General features: G+C 27.2%; 1 protein-coding gene across 1 annotated transcript in view; it reads left to right on the top strand.

The window, feature by feature from the left end:
• Positions 1 to 14,475, top strand: part of LOC129958583 (zinc metalloproteinase-disintegrin-like MTP8) — an 84,246-nt gene extending 69,771 nt beyond the window's left edge. Inside the window, exons 9-20 of the mRNA XM_056071162.1 lie at positions 873 to 1,042; positions 1,846 to 1,930; positions 2,962 to 3,092; positions 3,512 to 3,680; positions 4,088 to 4,183; positions 4,449 to 4,580; positions 4,688 to 4,860; positions 7,218 to 7,419; positions 8,006 to 8,083; positions 8,663 to 8,774; positions 9,501 to 9,639; positions 10,897 to 14,475. Coding sequence (XP_055927137.1) covers positions 873 to 1,042; positions 1,846 to 1,930; positions 2,962 to 3,092; positions 3,512 to 3,680; positions 4,088 to 4,183; positions 4,449 to 4,580; positions 4,688 to 4,860; positions 7,218 to 7,419; positions 8,006 to 8,083; positions 8,663 to 8,774; positions 9,501 to 9,639; positions 10,897 to 11,836 — 2,427 coding nt within the window. The 3' untranslated portion in view covers positions 11,837 to 14,475. The remainder of the gene's footprint in view (positions 1 to 872; positions 1,043 to 1,845; positions 1,931 to 2,961; positions 3,093 to 3,511; positions 3,681 to 4,087; positions 4,184 to 4,448; positions 4,581 to 4,687; positions 4,861 to 7,217; positions 7,420 to 8,005; positions 8,084 to 8,662; positions 8,775 to 9,500; positions 9,640 to 10,896) is intronic.
• The last annotated feature ends 6,139 nt before the right edge of the window (positions 14,476 to 20,614 follow it).

Below are 20,614 nucleotides of genomic sequence, written 5' to 3'. Positions count from 1 at the left end.
TTATTTTCAAATTAGTTTTACCTAACTATTTTGCTTTTCTAATGTTTTGTTTCTCGAATGAAATGATTTTAATATAACCTTCTCTAAGGATGCTATTTTTAAACTCTTCTAATGCACGTATTTTCAATAATATATCTTTTTAAACGACGCAGATGTAGGGATAAATCACAGCATATTAATTTGAATAAAATAGGTTTCGAGAGCGATAATGAAAGAAGAACCGAGTTATTAGAAATAATTCTTTTATTAGCAGCAAATAAAGTGTAGTATCAATAAAAATTGTTGCATTTCCAGTTGTGATTTCATATACAGTCGATTTTTTGAATTTAAGTCTAGATAATTTAATACTTAAGTTACTCCCATATCTATCTTTTTTGAAATTGCAATCGAATGAGGGATTGATTCTTGTACAGTAAATGACTTTTTTTTCTATCTAGTCTCTGTTAATAATAATAATAATAATAATAACATAACAGGACTTAAAGCTTACAAAAACATCCATATTTTATTTAAGAAAACAACTCTGTTTGTTATTCCAAAAGTAAATTAGTAAAGTTGTATTGAAAGGAATTAAAAATATGCTCAGTTTGCTTCTGTCTGTGTCATGTATATCTATTCAATTCTAAGGCGACTCTCTAATTTGTGATCATATTTTCAATTCTTTCTGTAGAGATAAGTGTCGTTCTAAAGTTCACATCTCCTTTAAATGTGATTATTAAATTTTTTTTTCTCAGAATTCGTGAAGAAAATCTGTGTTTCTTTGACTTTTTTTAAATATTTTTTTTTCTTTTTATTATTTTCCTGGAATAATTTAGAATATATTTACAGCAAGAAAATGTTTTTATTTAATATACTAATAATTTTATTTTTAGTTGTATTCTCCCTTGAATATCTTCATTGCGCTTGTGGGTGTTATTGTATGGTCTGATCATGATGAAATTAAGTTATCGCCGGATGGGGATGCTACTCTGACGAATTTCTTGCACTACAGAAGAGAAAGATTAGCACAAGATCATCCAAATGATAATGCCCAATTAATAACGTAAGCAGTTTATTACCAATTTGTTAGATTTTTTTCTATATTGACTGATATTTATACTATAATGAATATAAAAAAAAATTCCAGCAAAAAATACAAGCTGTAAAAAAAAAAAAAAATCTTGTTTTCAGAATTTATGTAAAATGAGACGTTGTTTAAAACAAGTTAAAACTTTTTTCATTCGTAATCCTTTCAAATAAAGAAATTTTTTAAAGATTTTGCTAATTATTTCTTATATTTATGTCCTTACGATTTCGGTCGAAACTGATGATAACTATTTTTTTTTTTTTACATTTGTACTTGTTAACGTTATTAAATAACAGAAATCGTTTTCAAATTTTCCTTTTATTGCCATTAAATTTACTTAATTTTTGTATAAAGCGTTGCTAAGATTATCGTTTGTCTAGTTCTTTAATGCATCCTTATTTCAATACAAGCTTTTTGTTATTGAAAATTGTACTTAGCAAAGATAAAAATTTCCTACGTTTTTTATTATTTTTCTCTAGATTAATGCAAATTTTATACACATTAGTTTACAATTAAAAACATTCAAAACTTTTAAAGATTAATTTCTTCTAATTTTTTTTAAGTTCTTATTCTTGTTTTTAAGTAAAATACTCATAAAACAGTTGAAAGAAACCAAAGCACATTTTGCTCATTAGTCAACATTCTTTTGAAAGTCAAAATTTAAGTTCCACTATAGTGCATATTAATTTCTTTGAATGATATTTGGTAATATATTTTTAAAGATTTGTATTTGTGAAATTAAATTCTGTGAAATTGAATCACTTTACTTATGCATTTAGAGCTATGACATTTGATGGTGGCGTTGTTGGGAAAGCTCTTAAAGGTCCAATATGCACATATGAATATTCTGGAGGTGTTAATATGGTAAAGTAATTTCTTGCCTCTATATTCTCTATCTTAATTGATATAATTATTTATTTTTGAAGAAAAAATATCATGTGGTTTTCAAATGGAGCGATGTTTATGCAAGCAAGATTATGTTTAACTCTCCACATCTACTATACATTTATGAAATATATGCCACTTCATAGGTGAAATATATGCCTCTTTCCCTCACTCTGCTTTTTTACTTCGTGGTAATTTTTAGACATGCTTTCAGAAAGAAAAGTTTCTCTTAATTTTTTTTCTCTGTTTATATAGAAGTTGGATAAATTATGAGGTGAAGGTACTAAGTTTGAAATATTGGAATGAATTCCTAAATGAATATTGCTTGATTTTCAAAATGTAGCTGCATGAAATTAATTGAGATAAATTCCTTTAATTGTGAGACAAGATCTGTAATTTACAGTGTACTTGACTATAGTAAGAAATTTCATTTTTTAAAATGCTCTTTTGTATGGTTTTACAAAATTATGAGGAAAAATATTTAATTTCAAACATGCTGTATAAAAATATTTTAAATTTATTTGCAGCCGGGAAATATTATTTATTAGTTTTCTATCGTTAACTTTTCGGAAATATTATTTAGTAGTTTTCTATCGTTAACTTTTCGGAAATATTATTTATTAGTTTTCTGTCGTTAACTTTTCTGAAGAGTTAACTTTGTTGGTTATGTCTATTGTCTGTCTGAAATCGTTATAAAATAATTCTGTCTAGAAACTCACGAATTGTTTACAGTTGAAAATAATTTATATTCATTAATAAGATTTCAGATTTTTGCTCTCCAGTAGAATAGCAGGGTATTTTAGCACCCGACAAAATTATTTATGATCGTATATTTGTAATTTTACTTTATATATAATGAGTTGCACTTGCACCCTTCCACACTAATTGCAGATTTAATAAATTTTTTAAATCATTATGAATAAATATGTGATATTATGTTGAAATTTTCAAACATGGTAAACCAAACAATACTTCATTGGTGTAATTTAATTGCGATATTCCCATCCTAGGATCACAGCCATGTTGTAGGATTAGTTGCCAACACCGTTGCTCATGAATTAGGTCACAACTTCGGAATGGAGCATGATACTGACGAATGCCAGTGCCCTGATGATAAATGCATCATGGCTCCATCATCAAGGTAAAAATATTTGCAATTAAAAACATTGTACTACTAATACACAGTACTGAAAAAAGCAGTAAATTTTATACTATATCATTATTATTCTGCTTAAGTAATTAAAGAATTTTTTAATGAATGTTAATCTAAAACATTATTAAGCATTTTTTAAAAAATTACATCTATCTACATGAAATGTTTTCAGAAGTTTTATTTTCATTTGAGATTGAAATCTTTATCATTATTTGAATACCTACTACAGTTACTAGTTACATTAATTTCATTATTTGAAATAGTCAGTAGGTGAAGGAAATATCCCTTCATTTACCTTCTTTTGTCATCAGTATTAAGAGTAATGTTCTGTAATTGTTTCGGAAATTCTAATTTCATCATGAAAATATTTATATTAACATTCCCTTTTATTTATTTGGTTTCATTAGTTCAACAAGTCCTCGGCATTGGTCTTCTTGCTCGTTAGAGTACTTAGATTTAGCTTACTCTCAAGGTATGGACTATTGCTTAAAGAATCGTCCAACTGCTATTATTGGCCCAGTTTGTGGAAATGGCTTTCTTGAGGAAGGCGAAGAATGTGATTGTGGTTTAAAAGAAGTAAGAAATGTATTTTTTATACAAATTATATATATTTGAAATTGAACAAATCCGTTGAATTGTAATGGTAACAAAATTTTTATGGTTTCATACTTCATTGAAATATGAAAGATTGTCTTTTTAGTTTTCAGTTGTGTCATGACTGTTTTAATACATATACTCCAGTCCATTTAATAAAATGTTTCATAAAAATTATTCCATATATGTTTTTATGCATTTCAGAAATGCTTCATATATTTTAAAATGAAGAATAGGTTCATAAAAATTTAAAATAAGATTAAAACAATAATCCAAAGTGTACAATTCTATTAGTAATAGAATCGTAAAGCTTTTAAGAAATTTTCAATGTTATAATTGAAAATATTTGTTAGAGTTCATATATGCTTTTTTTTTTTTTTTTTTTACAGTTCTGTGATAATAAATGTTGTAATGCAACTTCATGTCAATTATATGAAAATGCAACCTGTGCAACTGGTGCATGCTGCGATATTGATACTTGTCAGGTATTTATCAAATTAAATTATAAATATTTATTTCTAAATCGATTGTTTTTCATTGAAAGTATTTCATTAATTAACTTTATAATATGCTACAATTGTAACTTCTGTTACATTCTTTCTCTAGCTTTGCTATTTTCAACATGTGAAATATTTTTGAAATGTTTATTTTTAATGTTTATTTTTTAAATATACGTGATGTATTGAAATTTTTACTAAAATGTTATATCGAAGCTGTCGTAATTGAGGTTATGTATTTTTTTTTCTTTAGGTAAAAAAAGTTGCTACTGTTTGTAGAGAATCTGAATCTGAATGTGATCTACCAGAATACTGTGATGGTAGCTCTGAATTTTGCCCATCTGACACTTTCCTTCAAAATGGCGAAGAATGTGGTAATGGGAAGGTTTGTAGCTTTTTCCTTCTAATTCCTGTAATTCTTTTTTTAAGCTGATCATTAAATGCAATCTTTATTTATTGCTTTGCAATTATTTATTGCTTTATTTGTTTTAGGCATACTGCTTTGATGCTCAGTGTCAGTCACATGCTGATCAATGTAAGCTTCTTTGGGGCCAAACTGGAAAGATGTCGGACTTAAGATGCTTTGAACAAAATTATAAAGGAAATGTGAATGGAAATTGTGGATACAATAGAATCAACCAAACATACAAAGCTTGTCGAAAAGAGTATGTTATTTGAATTCAGTTTCTAAGATGTTTATAATGCAGATGTAATTTCAAATTTCGCAAGTTTAATTTAAAATTTGTTTTTGAGTTATAAGTGAAGCGTATTTTCCTTTTATGTTCTCTTTACTAAATATTCTGACCCTTCCTTAGATTACTGAAATCAATCGGATAAATTGTTTTTAAAAAGGACTTTATTCATGTTTAGAGAATTTGAATAAAACTTAAAAAAAGGATTTCTGTTAAGCTTTCAAAATCAGTTATTCTGTTAAAAAGTGTTTAGTTGGCATTTTGTATTGTAGACATTACTTCGCTGCTGATCCATTTTGAATTATTGGTGTTTATAATAAACTTCTTTGTATGTTTACTTCCTACTATTGGTTTAGTGAACTTACTGATCCTACTCTTGGGTCGGTAGCGTAAATTGGATGAGGTAGATTAGACATGTGGTCTGGATGCCTTTGCAAGAGGCTCCAAACTATAAAGAATTAGGAAAAAAATATTTTCCTCTTCTTAAAACTCGGAGAATCTTTGTACCGTTTTTATCTCTAATTTTTACCTTACTAAACTTGGAAAAAATTAAAACATACAGACCTTTCTACAGCTGGATCGTATGTCCTGGTTTGATCTTGGGTTCTGGCTAGATTATCTTTCAAAAAAAAAAAAATTCGATACAAATTTATTTTTGCAATGATAATAGAAAAAGACGAAATTCTGTACAGACAGATTTCTCTAAAATTAAAGCAATAAAAATGTCGGATATCATTTAAAAATGTAGTTTTAAAAGTTAAAGAAATTTTGAATCCTCATTTTTTTCTTCTTTTTTATTCCAAATTTGCGTTGTTTTCTTTAATTTTGTTAGAAAATTCGGAAAGAAAGGCTTACCTTAAATTCGGAACGAAGGACTTTCTAGGGCTTTCCTGCCCGTAACTGTTTTGATAAATTGGTGATCCAGGGGCATAATTTCTTATTAAATGTAATTTTTAACTCTCATAAGCTTTTATTATTCGGAAATTGACTATTGGCGTAGATTGAAAAGTAGATTACCTAATCCAAATTCATGGGTGCTAAGAGATGATGCAATGTAGTTTTAGTAGTAGATGCTTTATGACACACTTTTCATCCATCTTTGAGTCTGAAGTATACTCAAGTTACTAAAGAAATAACATTTATTGCGAAGCTGCCTAAATCTTACGAGATCTCTTACTTCGATGTGACCTAGTCTTTGACGGCAACTTCATTTGTGATTGCTTTGAACACATGTAGCGCTGTTGAGAAATACGATTCACTAGGAAAACTGGTTCTTTTTGCAAACTTGGAAAACTGGTACAGGGTGAGGAAATAAATTGGCCATTTATTGTTCACACTTTCACTCTTTTCTTAATCTCTTGATTTCCTTACCACAGCCCCATTTTTCCGAGCGATGTGCTTCTGCAACTTAATACTCTTTGTTATTTTATTTTGAGAAACTTAGATTCAGTAAGTTCCCAGGTTATGAAAAAAGTCTATATTCTTTATGCTTACCCAGACTTAATTGAATTGCAATTGTTTTATATTTTAAAAATTTGAGAGTAGAGGTGAGTGGAATCGTCTTTTCTCTGAAATGCAGTTAACTGATTTTTCAGTTTTTTATCTCCTGTAAAGGCACCTTCGACACTTACTCAGCTTATGCAATTTTAATTGCCCCACTGCACATCACAAAAATGACAGGCAAGAGTGGAATTATTTTACATTTTCGAATTCTATTAGCTGAACGTACATGCCTTCAACTTGTGTTTGAAAGGAAATGTATTTTCTCAGTTTTAGTGAATAAATGGGAAAAAAAAAAAAAAAACCAGGATGCAAAACTCAGTGCCTTTAAAATTCTTTGCTGTCCCAAGTATCTCATGAAAGATTTAATTATTGGTTTGTTTAGAAAGTGACAACATAAACTCGGACTGTTAATGGTGCATTTTAGTATTAATAAAAGTGGTTAAATTAATTAATTTGTTGAAAATAGTTTTACATGAATACTGAATGCACAAACTGTCAGTAGAAGACAGATGGAAATTATGTGTATTTTCAGCTTTAAATAATGCATAATTGCAATTCTTGGTGAATATATTCTTCATTTTCATTAAAATATTATCAGATTTTTTCTTTAATTGAATGTTTCCAACATTAAGTGATCCAATTTAATGCATATACTGTATTCAGATATACAATGTTAAATATTTCCACTTCCTAACAGTAATGGTGAAGCAATTAAAGATTTCGGAACTGTTGTATATTTAATTACTCTGAGATGTGGCATTTTGTTATCTTGTGAATACTCTGTTGCTATCTTCCTTGATTTAAATCTGTTTTCTCCTTTTTTATAGGGATATTTTATGTGGTATGCTTCACTGCACACATTTAAATGAAAAATTGGAATTTGGAATGGAATCGGCAGCTATTCTTGCTCGTTCCTTTATTAACGTTAAAGGAAAAGTATATACTTGTAGATCTGCTATTGTTGATCTTGGGTTATTTAACACTGATCCAGGCTTGGCTCCAAATGGTGCTAAATGTGGAGATGGAAAGGTAATAATTCTAAATATATCATCATTAATTGTTATACATATATGAACATTTATATCATAACTGCTTTAAAATTAACTTAGTCAATGTTATACAAAAATTAATAAATAAGAAACATTTCATTGGCTTCGTGAACAGATAAATGATCATATTCCGCTTTAATAGCACTTGCATTCAGATTCTAAAAGTTTTCTTTTTACACTTCAGTAGTATGGCTTTGTTTCATATTGTATTTCTAAACACCTTTCTAGATTTTAAATGAACATTTTAGAATCCGCAGTACTCAATGGATCTAAATATTAATAAATTCTGCTTTGAAGTGTTGATTGACATGAATTTTAAGAACTAACCAAAGAATCGCAGTACCTTTTGATTAGTTCTTAAAATTTTGTTCCTATATATAACTAGTTAATAAATTCATAATATCGATACTATGAACTCGAAACAAATGAAACAGTCTCGAATTAAATTCAATATATTTATTTAATTGTATATTTAAGGAATACATTATATAAAATTAGTCCTTTTTAAATGATTTCTTAATAAATTATTTTACTGCATTATCTTATACTATCTTCTTAATTTGAAGGCATGTTTAAATCAAAAGTGTTTGCCTTTGAGTGCCATTAAGAAAACGGAATGTCCTTATGATTGTAGTGGCAATGGGGTAAGTAAAATATACATTTTTAATTCAATAATATGTCGATATGTAATGTATATACAAATCATTGTTCTTACATTATGCTCTTATTTTTATAGTCTTTTTAAGATTGAGTAAAAATTTATATAAAAGAACTTTTTCAGATAGAATAATTGTGATTCACTACCACGAGTTACTTAACTCCTTGCATCATATCAGTGAATGTAGATCTAATGTTTTATGTATTGCTCATTAATATAGGTGCATTGTGATTACCTCATATTTTATCAAATTCAGATTGATTTTCTATTTATGTTGGATTCATTGATTATTGAAAGTAACAATAAATATTATACACTGAATATTATTAAAAGGAAATAAAACGCATTAATTTATTTTTGTATTTGAGTTAAAAAAATTATTAAATAATTGCATTTGTTAAAAAAATATATTGTTGTGTTTCCCTTAAAATATTACGACAATGAATTTTTTTTATTAACTAAGGAATTTAGTTTCCTGATATTTTCCCAATATTTTTTGCCATGAAATTTACTTAATTATCATTCTGAGATAACAGGGTTTTTTTTTTTTTTTTTTTTCATATAGGTATGCAATAACAGAGGTAGTTGCCACTGCGATCTTGGTTATGCTCCTCCATATTGCGATTCTCCTGGACCTGGAGGTAGCATACATAGTGGACCTGCATCAGATCCTAGCAGTAAGTTAATTTTTTAAAAATAATTTCTTGAATAACATATTAATGGTTTTTCTATGAATAATATGTAATATATCTTCAGTAATTGTATACAATTTTTATGTCCTAAATTCAGAAAAAAATGAGCTAGTACTTATTACTATAGATTAGAGTTCTGCAAAATATTTATTTCTGCAGAAAGGCACATGTTTGATTCCCCCCCCCCCTTCACCTTATCTTATTTTGCTGTAAAAGCCAAGTAGTGCTATCGTTATTATGATCTTAATAAATAATTTATTTTTAAATCTGTTCCAAGAAACTTCAACATTCCTTTTTTTTCTTCCAAGAATTGCTTTTCAGTTGGTAATATATTTAGTTTATTGTTATTGTTAAATCTTTGGACCCATTCTCTTTACACACATTACTTTCTGTGCTGCTGCAATAAAAAAGTGATATAGTATCATTTTGGCAACTTCGTCTTTCAAAATTTAAAGAAAAAAAATAATATTTTGTAGCGATTTGAATATTTTCGGTACGCCAGTGTGAAATTATCACCTGATGTGTTACATATAATTGTACTTTCAGAATAATGTCTGTTACAAGTTAATTCAAACCAGTTACACTTTGCTATTATAACTAGTTTTTTTTCGTTATTATATATTTATGCATGCAAGGTATTTTTGTTACTTATAGGAAATAAGCTTTCTCGCATATCGTTTTATTTATTAAAAACTTTCATTTTATTTTTAGGCTATTTTGTAATGGTGATCATGTACATCATTTTCCTTGGTTTATTACCACTGATAGTTCTGGCAGCTGCTGCAATATATTATTATCGCAGTCATCTGAAAACTTGGTGGTCCAAAAAGGCTCATAAAGCTAATATAAAGTAAGTCTGGTTCTTTTTCGCTAAGTACTATTTTGGCTTATAATTTTTTTTTTATTGAAAATTTCTTTCTCATGGTCTCCCTCTCCAAATTACTAATTTTTGTGTGGTTTCAATGGAATAAGAATAAATCTTGCAAAGTTTACCAGTTTTCATTCAATCTATAATATAAGATATATTTGATTTCATTGATGAGATATAATTTTTTCAGATTTAATAACTCCTTAGATAAATTTTTAATTATGACAGTTTTAAGCAATGTCTTCTGGATTTCAGAGAAAGAATAAATGCATTAGTTTTCTCTTTGACTGCCTGTTAGTTAGGAGAGTCTTTGTTCAAAATTCATTTATTTATTTATTCATTTTTTTCATTTATTTATTTATTTATTCATTTTTTCATTCATTTATTTATTTTTATTTAGTAATGGCGCTAAAAAGTAAAAAAAAAAAAAAAATCTATGAAAGCAGTTGATTTTTTTTTTTTTTTTTTTTTTTTTTGTAATATATCAGGTCTTCTATATGTCATACAACTTTAAAAAATTCAGTTGTTCGACATTTTTTCAATGCTGTTTATATATAGAAATTTAAGATTTAATGTTTAACTATAGCTGCCTAATGTAAGTGGATAAAGTTTTTAAAAATATTTTATTCAAAATGCTATGCCGGCCTATTTCATAATATAAGTATATTTTATAAGTATTAATAAACCATGAATTATTCATTATTTATGCAAGAAACATGTTCAGTGGCTTGTTATTGACCCATTCTCTTCAGGATATTTCGTTAAATTCTATTTATTTATTATTTAGCTTGAATTTTATTTCAAAATTGTTTATCCTGAGTCTGTTGATTACTATGTGATGTTTGGTTTACGAACACTATTATTTTTATCAAGGGTAATAATAATAATTCCATAAAGCTTGAACCACTGATTTGATGCATATGAATGCAGCAAAATATGTACTGTGCATGAAAATGAAATAAAAGAAAAGTTAAATTTTGAATGAACAAGGAGTGTGTAATTTGTTTAGTGACTTAAGTAAAAAACGTTTTGATTTGAGAAACTGTTTTAAGTTACTTTGATATTCTCATCTATTACAAAAATTAGTAGGATTTTTTTTATGTGCCTATAAAAATAAGTAAAAGGCATATTTTGACAACTTTTACTTAATACAGATTTATCAGGAAATATTTTAAAATGAGATATCTTTAATCCGAACTCATTAACTTTTACCTGTCTAACTTGAAATTTTTATTTCAGGTCAAGAACAAAAACTACAACTCAAAGGAAAGCACAACCACCTTCAAAATTTAACTTTGATAGGAACAGTCTGCGTACTCTTGAAATATCTGGGCCAATACAAATTCCTCCGCCTGCATCAGCTAATGCTGCTTCAACACTGCCTAATCGAACAAATAAAAATACTCATGATACATCTAATTTATGTCAAGTTCAAATATCTCCTCCCATTCCTCAGAGCTCTTCTAACAACATGCAAGCTAATAAATTTATTCCTTTAAGACCTGCTCCACCAAGACCAAATAACGCTCCTAAGAGAATACCATCGTGGACTCCAGCTACAGCTGTTGTTCCTCCGACTATTTCGCGAACATCGAGCCTTAGAAGTCCATCTGAAAGTTCTGGTGGAAACAGGCCTCTAAGTGCATCTACCTTTAGACCTAATTGTCCTCCACCGCGCCCACCACCTCCCAAAACAAACTCACCATCATTGTTACAACAAGATTCTTCAGCTAACTATGAAGATTTGTCTAAATCGAATGAAAACGAGCGTTCTGTTACTCCTAATTCATCTTATTACGACGATTGTCAAACTTTAGATTTTTCTGATACACCTTTGGCATTTGTAAATAAACCAGTTGAAAACAATTCGAAGGAGAATAATAACTGTGATGTAGTGTATCGTAAGTCGAACAATAACCTGACTACAGAAAAGTCAAGTTTTCTTCATAAACCTGGTACTAGAACAAATAATTCCATAACAGCGAATACACAAAAAGATAACGTCTGCAAAGTGTTACCTCAAGGTGTAAGGACAAATGAAAATTCAAACTCTGTTGTTGCTTCATTAGCACAAAAGTTTGAAAAGCAGGGCAACTTAAAACCCAACCCTTCTTTAAATTCCTCTCTGAGGCCTCCATTTAAATCCCGACCTTTGCCTCCTAGGCCTGATAATCCTTAAGTTCAAAATACTGGTGTATTTTGAGTTTATTTATTATGTATTATGGTTCATTTCATTTACTATCATTGATTCTCATTTTATTTTATTCTTTTTTCATTCATATGAAATGTATTTTACTGTGTTTTCATCAGTGAACTGTGGACAGTTCACACTGACCAAGTGCAGTTTTTGGGTTTGTCATTAAATGAGCTTGATTAATTTCTCCAAAACATTGTATGTACCATTGTATTCAAGCAATTATTTTGTTCCTATTGTTCATTGTGACATTTGTAGTGTTCTTATGCAGGTTAGTAATTTTTTTGTGTGTGGATTTGAAGATTTAAACCTGGAAAAATCTTAGCAACTATTTACTGTGGAAGAATATGCATATTTATATGTAATACTCGTGGAAGTTAGAATTCCAGATTCCTCATTTTTAAGCATACAGTATTTCCCCACACATTTTAAACTGTGAAATTATCATTTTGCAATTATTAAGAATATAACATGGAAAAAAAATTGATCTTTTTGCTGAATTCCAGCATAGTAAATGATAAAGTGTCTGATATAATTTGTTGCATTGAAAACAAAATACACTAAAATGTTATATAAATTAATCTATTGTCATTGTTTGTTTAGTTTTTGAAAAAAGTTTTCTAAACATATACAAATCTGCATTGATCATATTTATCAGTAAAAGGGAATTAATAATAGTCCAAAATAATGAAATATTATTCATACTAATTTTTCTGTTCACATTCTCTCTCTCTTTTTTTTAAATATTAGAAATTAAAGAATTTCACCCAGAAAGGGAATATCCACTGATTTCTATAAATAGCTTACATAAAATTTGGCAGTTAAGAAATTACCATCCTTTAAATGGTGGAAATTGATTATGTGAAATATTCGCAATTTTTTCAGCTGATAAACGTATATTTAATATTAAAGGGAAGTGCACAATATTAAACAAATCTTGGGTACTTTTTTTTTTTTTTGCTTGAAAAAATAGATCTGTAAACTAAATTTTTGTTTTAAAAAGTTAGAATGATTTGTAAATAATTTTTTATTATTTTATAAAGATGAGTTTTTTTGTTTACTCTTAATTATTGTATATTTGGAAATTTCCTTAATATTTGCAATCAGATATATATCCTTTTTTTCAAGCAAAAAAGCTAAGTAGGAAACAAATTTTTTCACATGTGTAGATAAGAAATATAAAAAGATACTAAATGAAAAAAAAAAAAAAATTAAGATTACACAAAGTTAATTTTAAAAACATTAATCTTATTTCTTTTTTTTTTTTTTCAATATTAACTGACAAGAATACAGTTTCTGCTTAAATCTAAAATAAAATTGATGAGAGAGAGATATATAAACATTTTGATAGAAATAGCGAGAACGGACATCAGATTTTAGGCATGTTTTAATTTTTAACACATTACTGCAGACTTTTTTAGAAATCACATAAAGCAAAATATTAATGTTACCACTTGAAATCAGAGTATAAAGTTATTGATTTGTTAAATTGACAAAACAACATTTTCCAGTCAAGCATTACCTTACAGAATGAAACAAATACATTTAATTTTGCAGGCATTATATTGATTATCTACAGACTTATAAAAGAGAGTGGGAGAGAGTGAAAAGAGGACTAAATCATGGGGGATTTTGTAACAAATTAATAAATGTGAGCATTGCCCATGTACAGTACCATAAATCAATCTCATGCATATGTAACCTATATTTTCCTTTATTCTCCTTGTTTTTTTTTTTGTTTTTTTCAATTGTTTGGAATAACAAGGAAAATAGTATTCACCATTTCATTTAAAGTATTATTTGAAGAGAAATCTTAAATTGTATTCGAATTTCGAGTCGAAAGTTATTAGTGTTATTCATTTCTGGGAGAAAAAAAAAATTAAAAAAATCGGAAATTATTTGTTGAATAGAAAATGCAATTTTCTTGTTTTTGTTTTCAATGCATTATTTATCTTTTTAATGTTGCTCGTTCTTTATGGAAAATAAAAATTTAAATATTAAGTTGTTAGATGCTTATTTCAATTTCACATGGATATAAAAAAATTTTTAGAGTTAATTTTTGCTCATCAATGAAGTGAAAAAAATTCTTTTATGTATGTTAATTTTAATTTTTCAAAATTATAGTGAATGATAGTGACAATTTTTTTGTTCCTTTCATTATTCAACATTTTCCTCAAAACGGATTATTTATTAAAGTGAAGTATGCTGTTGAATTATAAATGGCAGCAAAACTGCTCTAGTCAAATTTAGGTGTGCATGCTTTTGTATGTTCATGGCTAAAATATTTTCCAATTTCTAGATATTTATTTAGGCGATTATGTTAATACTACTTATTGTTTCCTCGTTTTTAGTGCAATTATATATGCTTTTATGTCTGTAACAATGACTGTACAGATTTTTGCTTTGTGGTAATTATATGTTGAGTGCATTGGAAAAGTGTTGGAATTTTTTTATATTATTTAACTTTTGAAAGCCATTTATCATTGTTTTTGTATAGATTAAAGTCATGTGACAAAGTTCATCGACTTGAATCAGTCATGAAATTTCACTTGAAGTATGGGTTTACTTCATATAATATAATGTTATTTATGTCTGTGATGTTTGAAATATATTTGGAGGCTTGTGATATGATGTATTATAAATAAATATTTATGAATTCAAATTCATTGAAAAAAATTTGTTTTGTCTTATTTACTACAATGAACTTGGTCAGTAGTCAACTAATACATATCTTTTGTTGGGTTTGCAATCTTGAAGTTTTTTGTTGATTGTGAACTTGACTAATGAGATTGCTTGTTAATTTGTAAAAATATTTATTTTGGAAATAAGGAACACATTATTTTTATTGAAAGTTATACATCTGGTAGGTCCCTATGAATTCTATTTGCATGTAATGAGGGCTTCTAGGTTTTTTTTCCCCTTCTTTTCTGCTATTATTTAATGCAAGTATAAAACATACCTATCTAATTTAATGAACAAACATTTTAAATCTTTCTCATTTTCTCAAGAAAGACACCAGGAAACAAGAATAGCATAGCATGTTTCATTTGTTTCCAATATAGTAGAGACAATTCATATAGAAGGAGCTGCTTAAAAGATTGTAATGTCAAAAATTGATCAATCAAGCTTTACTTGTTTACTTAGTCTATTATCAGTATCATATAACTTGGCTATGATTTGTATTTTGGAGTGAAGAAAAACTGTTTACTAATTAATCACATGCTGTTTTATCTTTCCTGAATATAATGATGTAAAACAGAATATTACACTTAGATGATTATATATACTTACTTTTATATATGTAAAATTATTGATTATCAAAATTTCACTGTAATCTTAATGGATGATATAATTGATCTTTATTGCTTAATTTGTGAATATATTTATTCCCTAAACATTTCTAAATAGTAACATTCTGAGATGAATTATTCCATGTTATTGATAACCTGGCTATAATGAATGATATAAAGCTTAGATTTTATTTCTTATCAAGAAATTTTTACATAAGGTAAAGCTAAATGATCATAGCCGAAGACTGGGCATTGACTTCCTCTTACTGAATCGAATTATACTTCTAAATTATTATAAATAAATTAAAACAATTTTTTTGCTGTGAAAAGAGACCATTAAGATAGTTAATATCTGTTTACATGCATGTGTGTATGGAATGCAAACAAAACTTCATCCACTTATTAGGAATTAATAGTATAGAAATTACAATTTACATGGCCTTAAAGAATATTGCAGTAAAATTTTCTACATTGATTCTTTTTGAGTTAGTAATGAAGTTTAGTCAATGAACAGTTGACATCCGAAATCACCAATTACTACTGCTTGCCTCTCCAAACTGTTCAGTATGCATTTAGTAATGAAAAATCCAGTATGAAGTTTGAAGCATTTGGAATAGTTTATGAATTAATTGAACCAATTATTTTTGTATAAGGAAGATTAATTTCGATTCTCTTTTACAGAATAAAATTTTTACTTTATACTATACACAGAAAGGTATTGGTATAAGATCCTTAATTTAAATGTAGAAAATGTTTGATTACATTTAAAAGAACAAAAATTACTTCCAAAACTATGGGACTCGCTTTAATATAAGCAAAAACGACACCATTTTTCAAAAAAAATTCTGGACTGTCTTTCAAGAAAAACTTTGAAATCATCTTATTTGGTCTTAATAACAAATAAGATTTCTCTAATTAATTTAATTGAGGGGGAAGGGAAGAAATACAACAACACTTTAAATCAGTTTCAACAGATAAAAATTTAAGAAGCCTATTAAATTTATGATCAGCATGCTTATGATCTTGGAGAAAGTAAAATAAACATTTTGAAAGGTGTTTTTATTAAAAACTAAATACTGATACACTATCTTTAAAGTGTAAATTATTGTCTCCTTCCATAAAAATTGAATTTTTCTAATAATTATATTTAAAGTTCCTTGCCTCATAGTAATATTTTTTTGAAAAGTAATAAGATTTTGAAATTTACAGACACAAGGAGCATAAAGACAAAGTACTTAGACACTTTGAAATCAGTAAGTTTGTTAATATTTATCAATTATTTTCATTTTTGAATAGTTTGATTTGAATCTTGGTGTGAATACTTAGTTTCTTTAAAATATTCTTGTTCATAAATAATAAAGTTTTCAATTTTTTTGCATTTGGTTTAGTCCATCTCATAAATATGAACGATTCATGCTGTTTCACTTACATTTTAATTTTCTTTTCCCACTGCCTAAAATCTTTTTGTATAAAAATTTTGCACTTGCCCTATCTATTTTTAAGTCATCGTAAATGTAATTCCTGACATCAACATGGTAACACTCTTTTCTGTTATTTGTTTCATTCTCACAAGGTTGGAATGTTGCAATGTATTTTTCATTTACTTATTAATGTGCTAGTTTTGAAATTTCTAGTCGTATGTTCAAGGAATCAATACACGGTTTTAATATTTTCGGAACTTAATTACCATATGGTTTATATATATTTTGATTGGCACCACGTGATTGATAGAAATCGATTACAAGCTTCCATAATAGTTATAATGTAATATAAATTGAAGAATAAATGTAGAGGGCAATTAAAATAAAAATATTTATATTTTTAGTGCACTAATAAAAGTGTTTTTTAGAATTTTTTTTATTAAACTTACATACAAATTCTAATAAATTACAAAATTCTTTTATAGTAGCAAACTTATTTTATGCAAGCAAATGTCAATTGATATAGACATTACAAATAATCCACAAGCAGCATATGATTCTTATCTTTCTTGAGTTTACATAACTCATTATGAGATCAGAATATTTAATTAATTGTTAATAAATTTATGATTAGTTTAAAACTGGATTTTGCATGCATAAATTAAATCTAAATCCTCTAATGATAATGAAGATTTATAAAATTAAATCGAAGAGAAAATTCTTATTAAATTGGTCTTGTTGTGAAATGGAATATTCATGACTTGTTAATTTAACCCTTTAAACAGACCATCTTTTTTCTAATAATTTTTCAACTGTTAGAGTAAGTATATATTTTTAATTGGAAAAATGCTTTAAAGCGTGTTAAGTCTATAATTTATGTTTGACTCAATAAATATACACCTGAAACAATTCTGAAGTTTAAATTTTTATACAGTCTTACGTCTCTGTTAGGCATATTTAGTTAAATATTTTTTACATACTAACATATGTAAGAAAAGTTTCACTTTTCTAGTATGAAAAATGATTTGATTACGAAGCTTTGAATTTCATAATTTTAAGTTAATTAACCGCCATCTTGACAAAAGTGGCGTCTGTTGATTGACTGATCTTTATAGAGGCAGATCTTATACTCATCCAATATAGTCATATTCAAAGATTCATAACTCAGTTTTTCATCAAAGAATATTTGTGTTTTTTTCTTTGATTAAAATTTTACTGTGTGGAGAAAAATATTTTACTAAATATGAGCTGTATAAAAATTTAGACTCTTGAAATTTTTACAGAAGAACATTTATTTATAAGCAAAATAATTCGTTAGGTCGTTTAGAGCATTTTTTTCAGTTCGAAGTATATACTTATCTCTAATGATTTTGAAATTAATTATTGGGCATCATTGGGCTGGGACAACTTGTATATTAAAAATAATTAAGATTAATTTAAGAAATTCATTAGCTTATCAGATAAAATCAATTAATAGTTAATTAAAAAAAAGACACTTCATTACACTTTGAGAAAGACAGGTAATTGAAATATCAGTGAATTGCTGTTTCATCGGAAAAGTAAGCGAGAACTTCAGTATCAGGCGTTGACAAATTACTAGCTCAAATAATTGATAATGAATTTGTTTGTTAATATTAATTAAAATATATGGTCAATTCATTTATTAATATTTTTTTTCAATTCCTACTATTAGTTCACACTCTCTCTCTCTATATTTATATATCTTGTTCAAATTTTCAATCGTTAATAAAATACTTTTTATTCATCCACTCAAGTTCAAATACATTTTTTAAAACTTGTAGTGGGTGACACTTGATGTTAATACAGTTTTTTTCAAATATTAATTCATTAATTGAATGTAATTAATTTTTAATACTTTAAATAGAGTTTTAGCAGTTTGTAATGAAAATTGAAATCAACAGGCAGTAGCTCAATCGGTAAAATGCAAGGATTTCAGTATTTTTCACGTGAAGGTGAAGAATGCGAGTTCGATTCTTGCAAAAATCAATAATTTTTTGATACTTAATAATTTTTATGATAATTATTTAATAAAAAGTAACTAAAATAAAATTTTTCTTTGCTGACCTAAGTAGGAATTGAATTAAAATGTTTTTTTTTAATATTACTTGTTTTTTGCACCTTCTGAAGCTACGAGATAGCAACAGTAATTCAAAGCAGTTAAATAATCCTACAATGGACATCTAAAAATTAAATATCAAATAATTAATCACTATTTAAATTTATAAAATAAAATTAATTATAATTGAAGAATTTAAAATTATATACCGAATTTCATGGTTAGTATACTAAGAAAGTATTTAATTTGGAGGGCGAGTTGAAGGCCTGATATATAATGGCTTTTATTCAACTAGAAACACGCATACACCGATATTAAGTTTCGATGTCGCTGAAAAAGGTTTGAAAGTGAGTCGTTATTGAGAGAGACTGTTGATCCGCACAAGAAGATGCCAGAGAAAGAGGTGTGTCTTACTGTATGGTTGCCACATAATGTTTCTGTCAACAGGCGAAAAGTTAGGCGCCAAGTCTAGGATTGTATACCTGATAAAGCTAGTAGACTGATTTTTTAAACTTAATTTTTTAGAAGTACACTTTTTCTGTACTTTTTTTCTTTTGTAAAAGTAAAATTTTAGAGTTATGGCATATAATGGATTAACACGATTCCAACAAATTATATTGTTTTTGCATCGAAAGATTTATTTCATTAATCATATTTTGTAACAATATTCGTAATAATGCTCTGAAAACTTACGGATTGGTGTTTAATTTTTTGCTATGCTTAATTTATGAAAATGATCCAAACGTTGCAGATTTTTTTTTTTTTTTTTTTTGTGATAAAGACATTTTTCTTGCAGTTTTTTTCCCCCCCTTTGCATCATGTCTGTGATGCGATTTATTTATTGCAAGGGATGTTATGAAATAATGATAAAATCCGAGAGAAATATCTTCTGCTTCGATGGAATGCAATGAAGTCAGAATCATGTGAAATAAATCAGATACGCCGCACCAATTTAATTTTTGAATCCATTGCTCGTTTTGTAAAGGATAAACATCACAGGATATTTATTGTAAGGCGATGTTATGGCATTCATTCTCTGCTTATCTATCTGCATTCTATGCTTATCATGTGACTGTGTCATCGCATGAAATGACTTCGATTTATATATTTTTTAAATGTAAGTAGAACAAGCAATGTCATATTTTCATTTTCTGGATTGAAATGACTTTAAAAAAATATTTATAGAACAATATCTAGTGGGTGTGACAATTAAAAAGGCACATTTTTGTAATTTTCTTTTTATTTAAGTAAAGCCGTCATTTATATTTACCAACGTAATAAACATTTGATTATCATAATCATATTGTCCATGAATGTGTTAGACTGAAATTCAACCCCAAAAATATAATTCTCATTTAAAAGCTGCCATTTCTTAAATCAACACTTTATGCATTCCCACGGTAAAGATTAATATTTTTTTTTCCTTATTTTTTTATATTTTGCTGGAGGCGATATTCAGTCTTGAGGGTTTTATTTTTTAGATTATATACTAGAAAGACTTCAAAATGACGAAGTAAAAGAAAATTCAAGTTGTATTTTATGATGAGGCGCAACGCTGGACTCGTAAGAATCTCTTGAAAGACAAGAAATTGTTATGCTCATAAAAAGAATTTCATATTTTATCAGAAATATCTCTATTTTGTAAAAAAGTTCTTTTATTACAGCAGTGGAAAGGACATCTATTTTGATATTTTATTGCGTTATTTTTTTTTCTTTTTAAAAAATATGTATATTTTTAAAAGAATAAAAAAATCAGGCTGCTCCTGATTTCTATAAGTTTCATCTGGTTTTACAAATGAGGCGTTAATTTTTATTTTTATTTATTTATTTATTCCTTCCCACATAGGCGTATAAAATGTACTTCATTTTTATGCTAAAATTTAATTCTTATTTTGAATTTTTTTCAATCATACCCAACTAAAAAAAACAAAAACAAAAAAAAAAAAGAACTTTTCTGCGCATGCTTATTAAACTC

This window comes from Argiope bruennichi, chromosome X1 (genome assembly GCF_947563725.1).
Source record: "Argiope bruennichi chromosome X1, qqArgBrue1.1, whole genome shotgun sequence".
Taxonomy (NCBI): Eukaryota; Metazoa; Arthropoda; class Arachnida; order Araneae; family Araneidae; genus Argiope; species Argiope bruennichi.
This window is presented reverse-complemented; position numbering and strand designations above follow the sequence as displayed.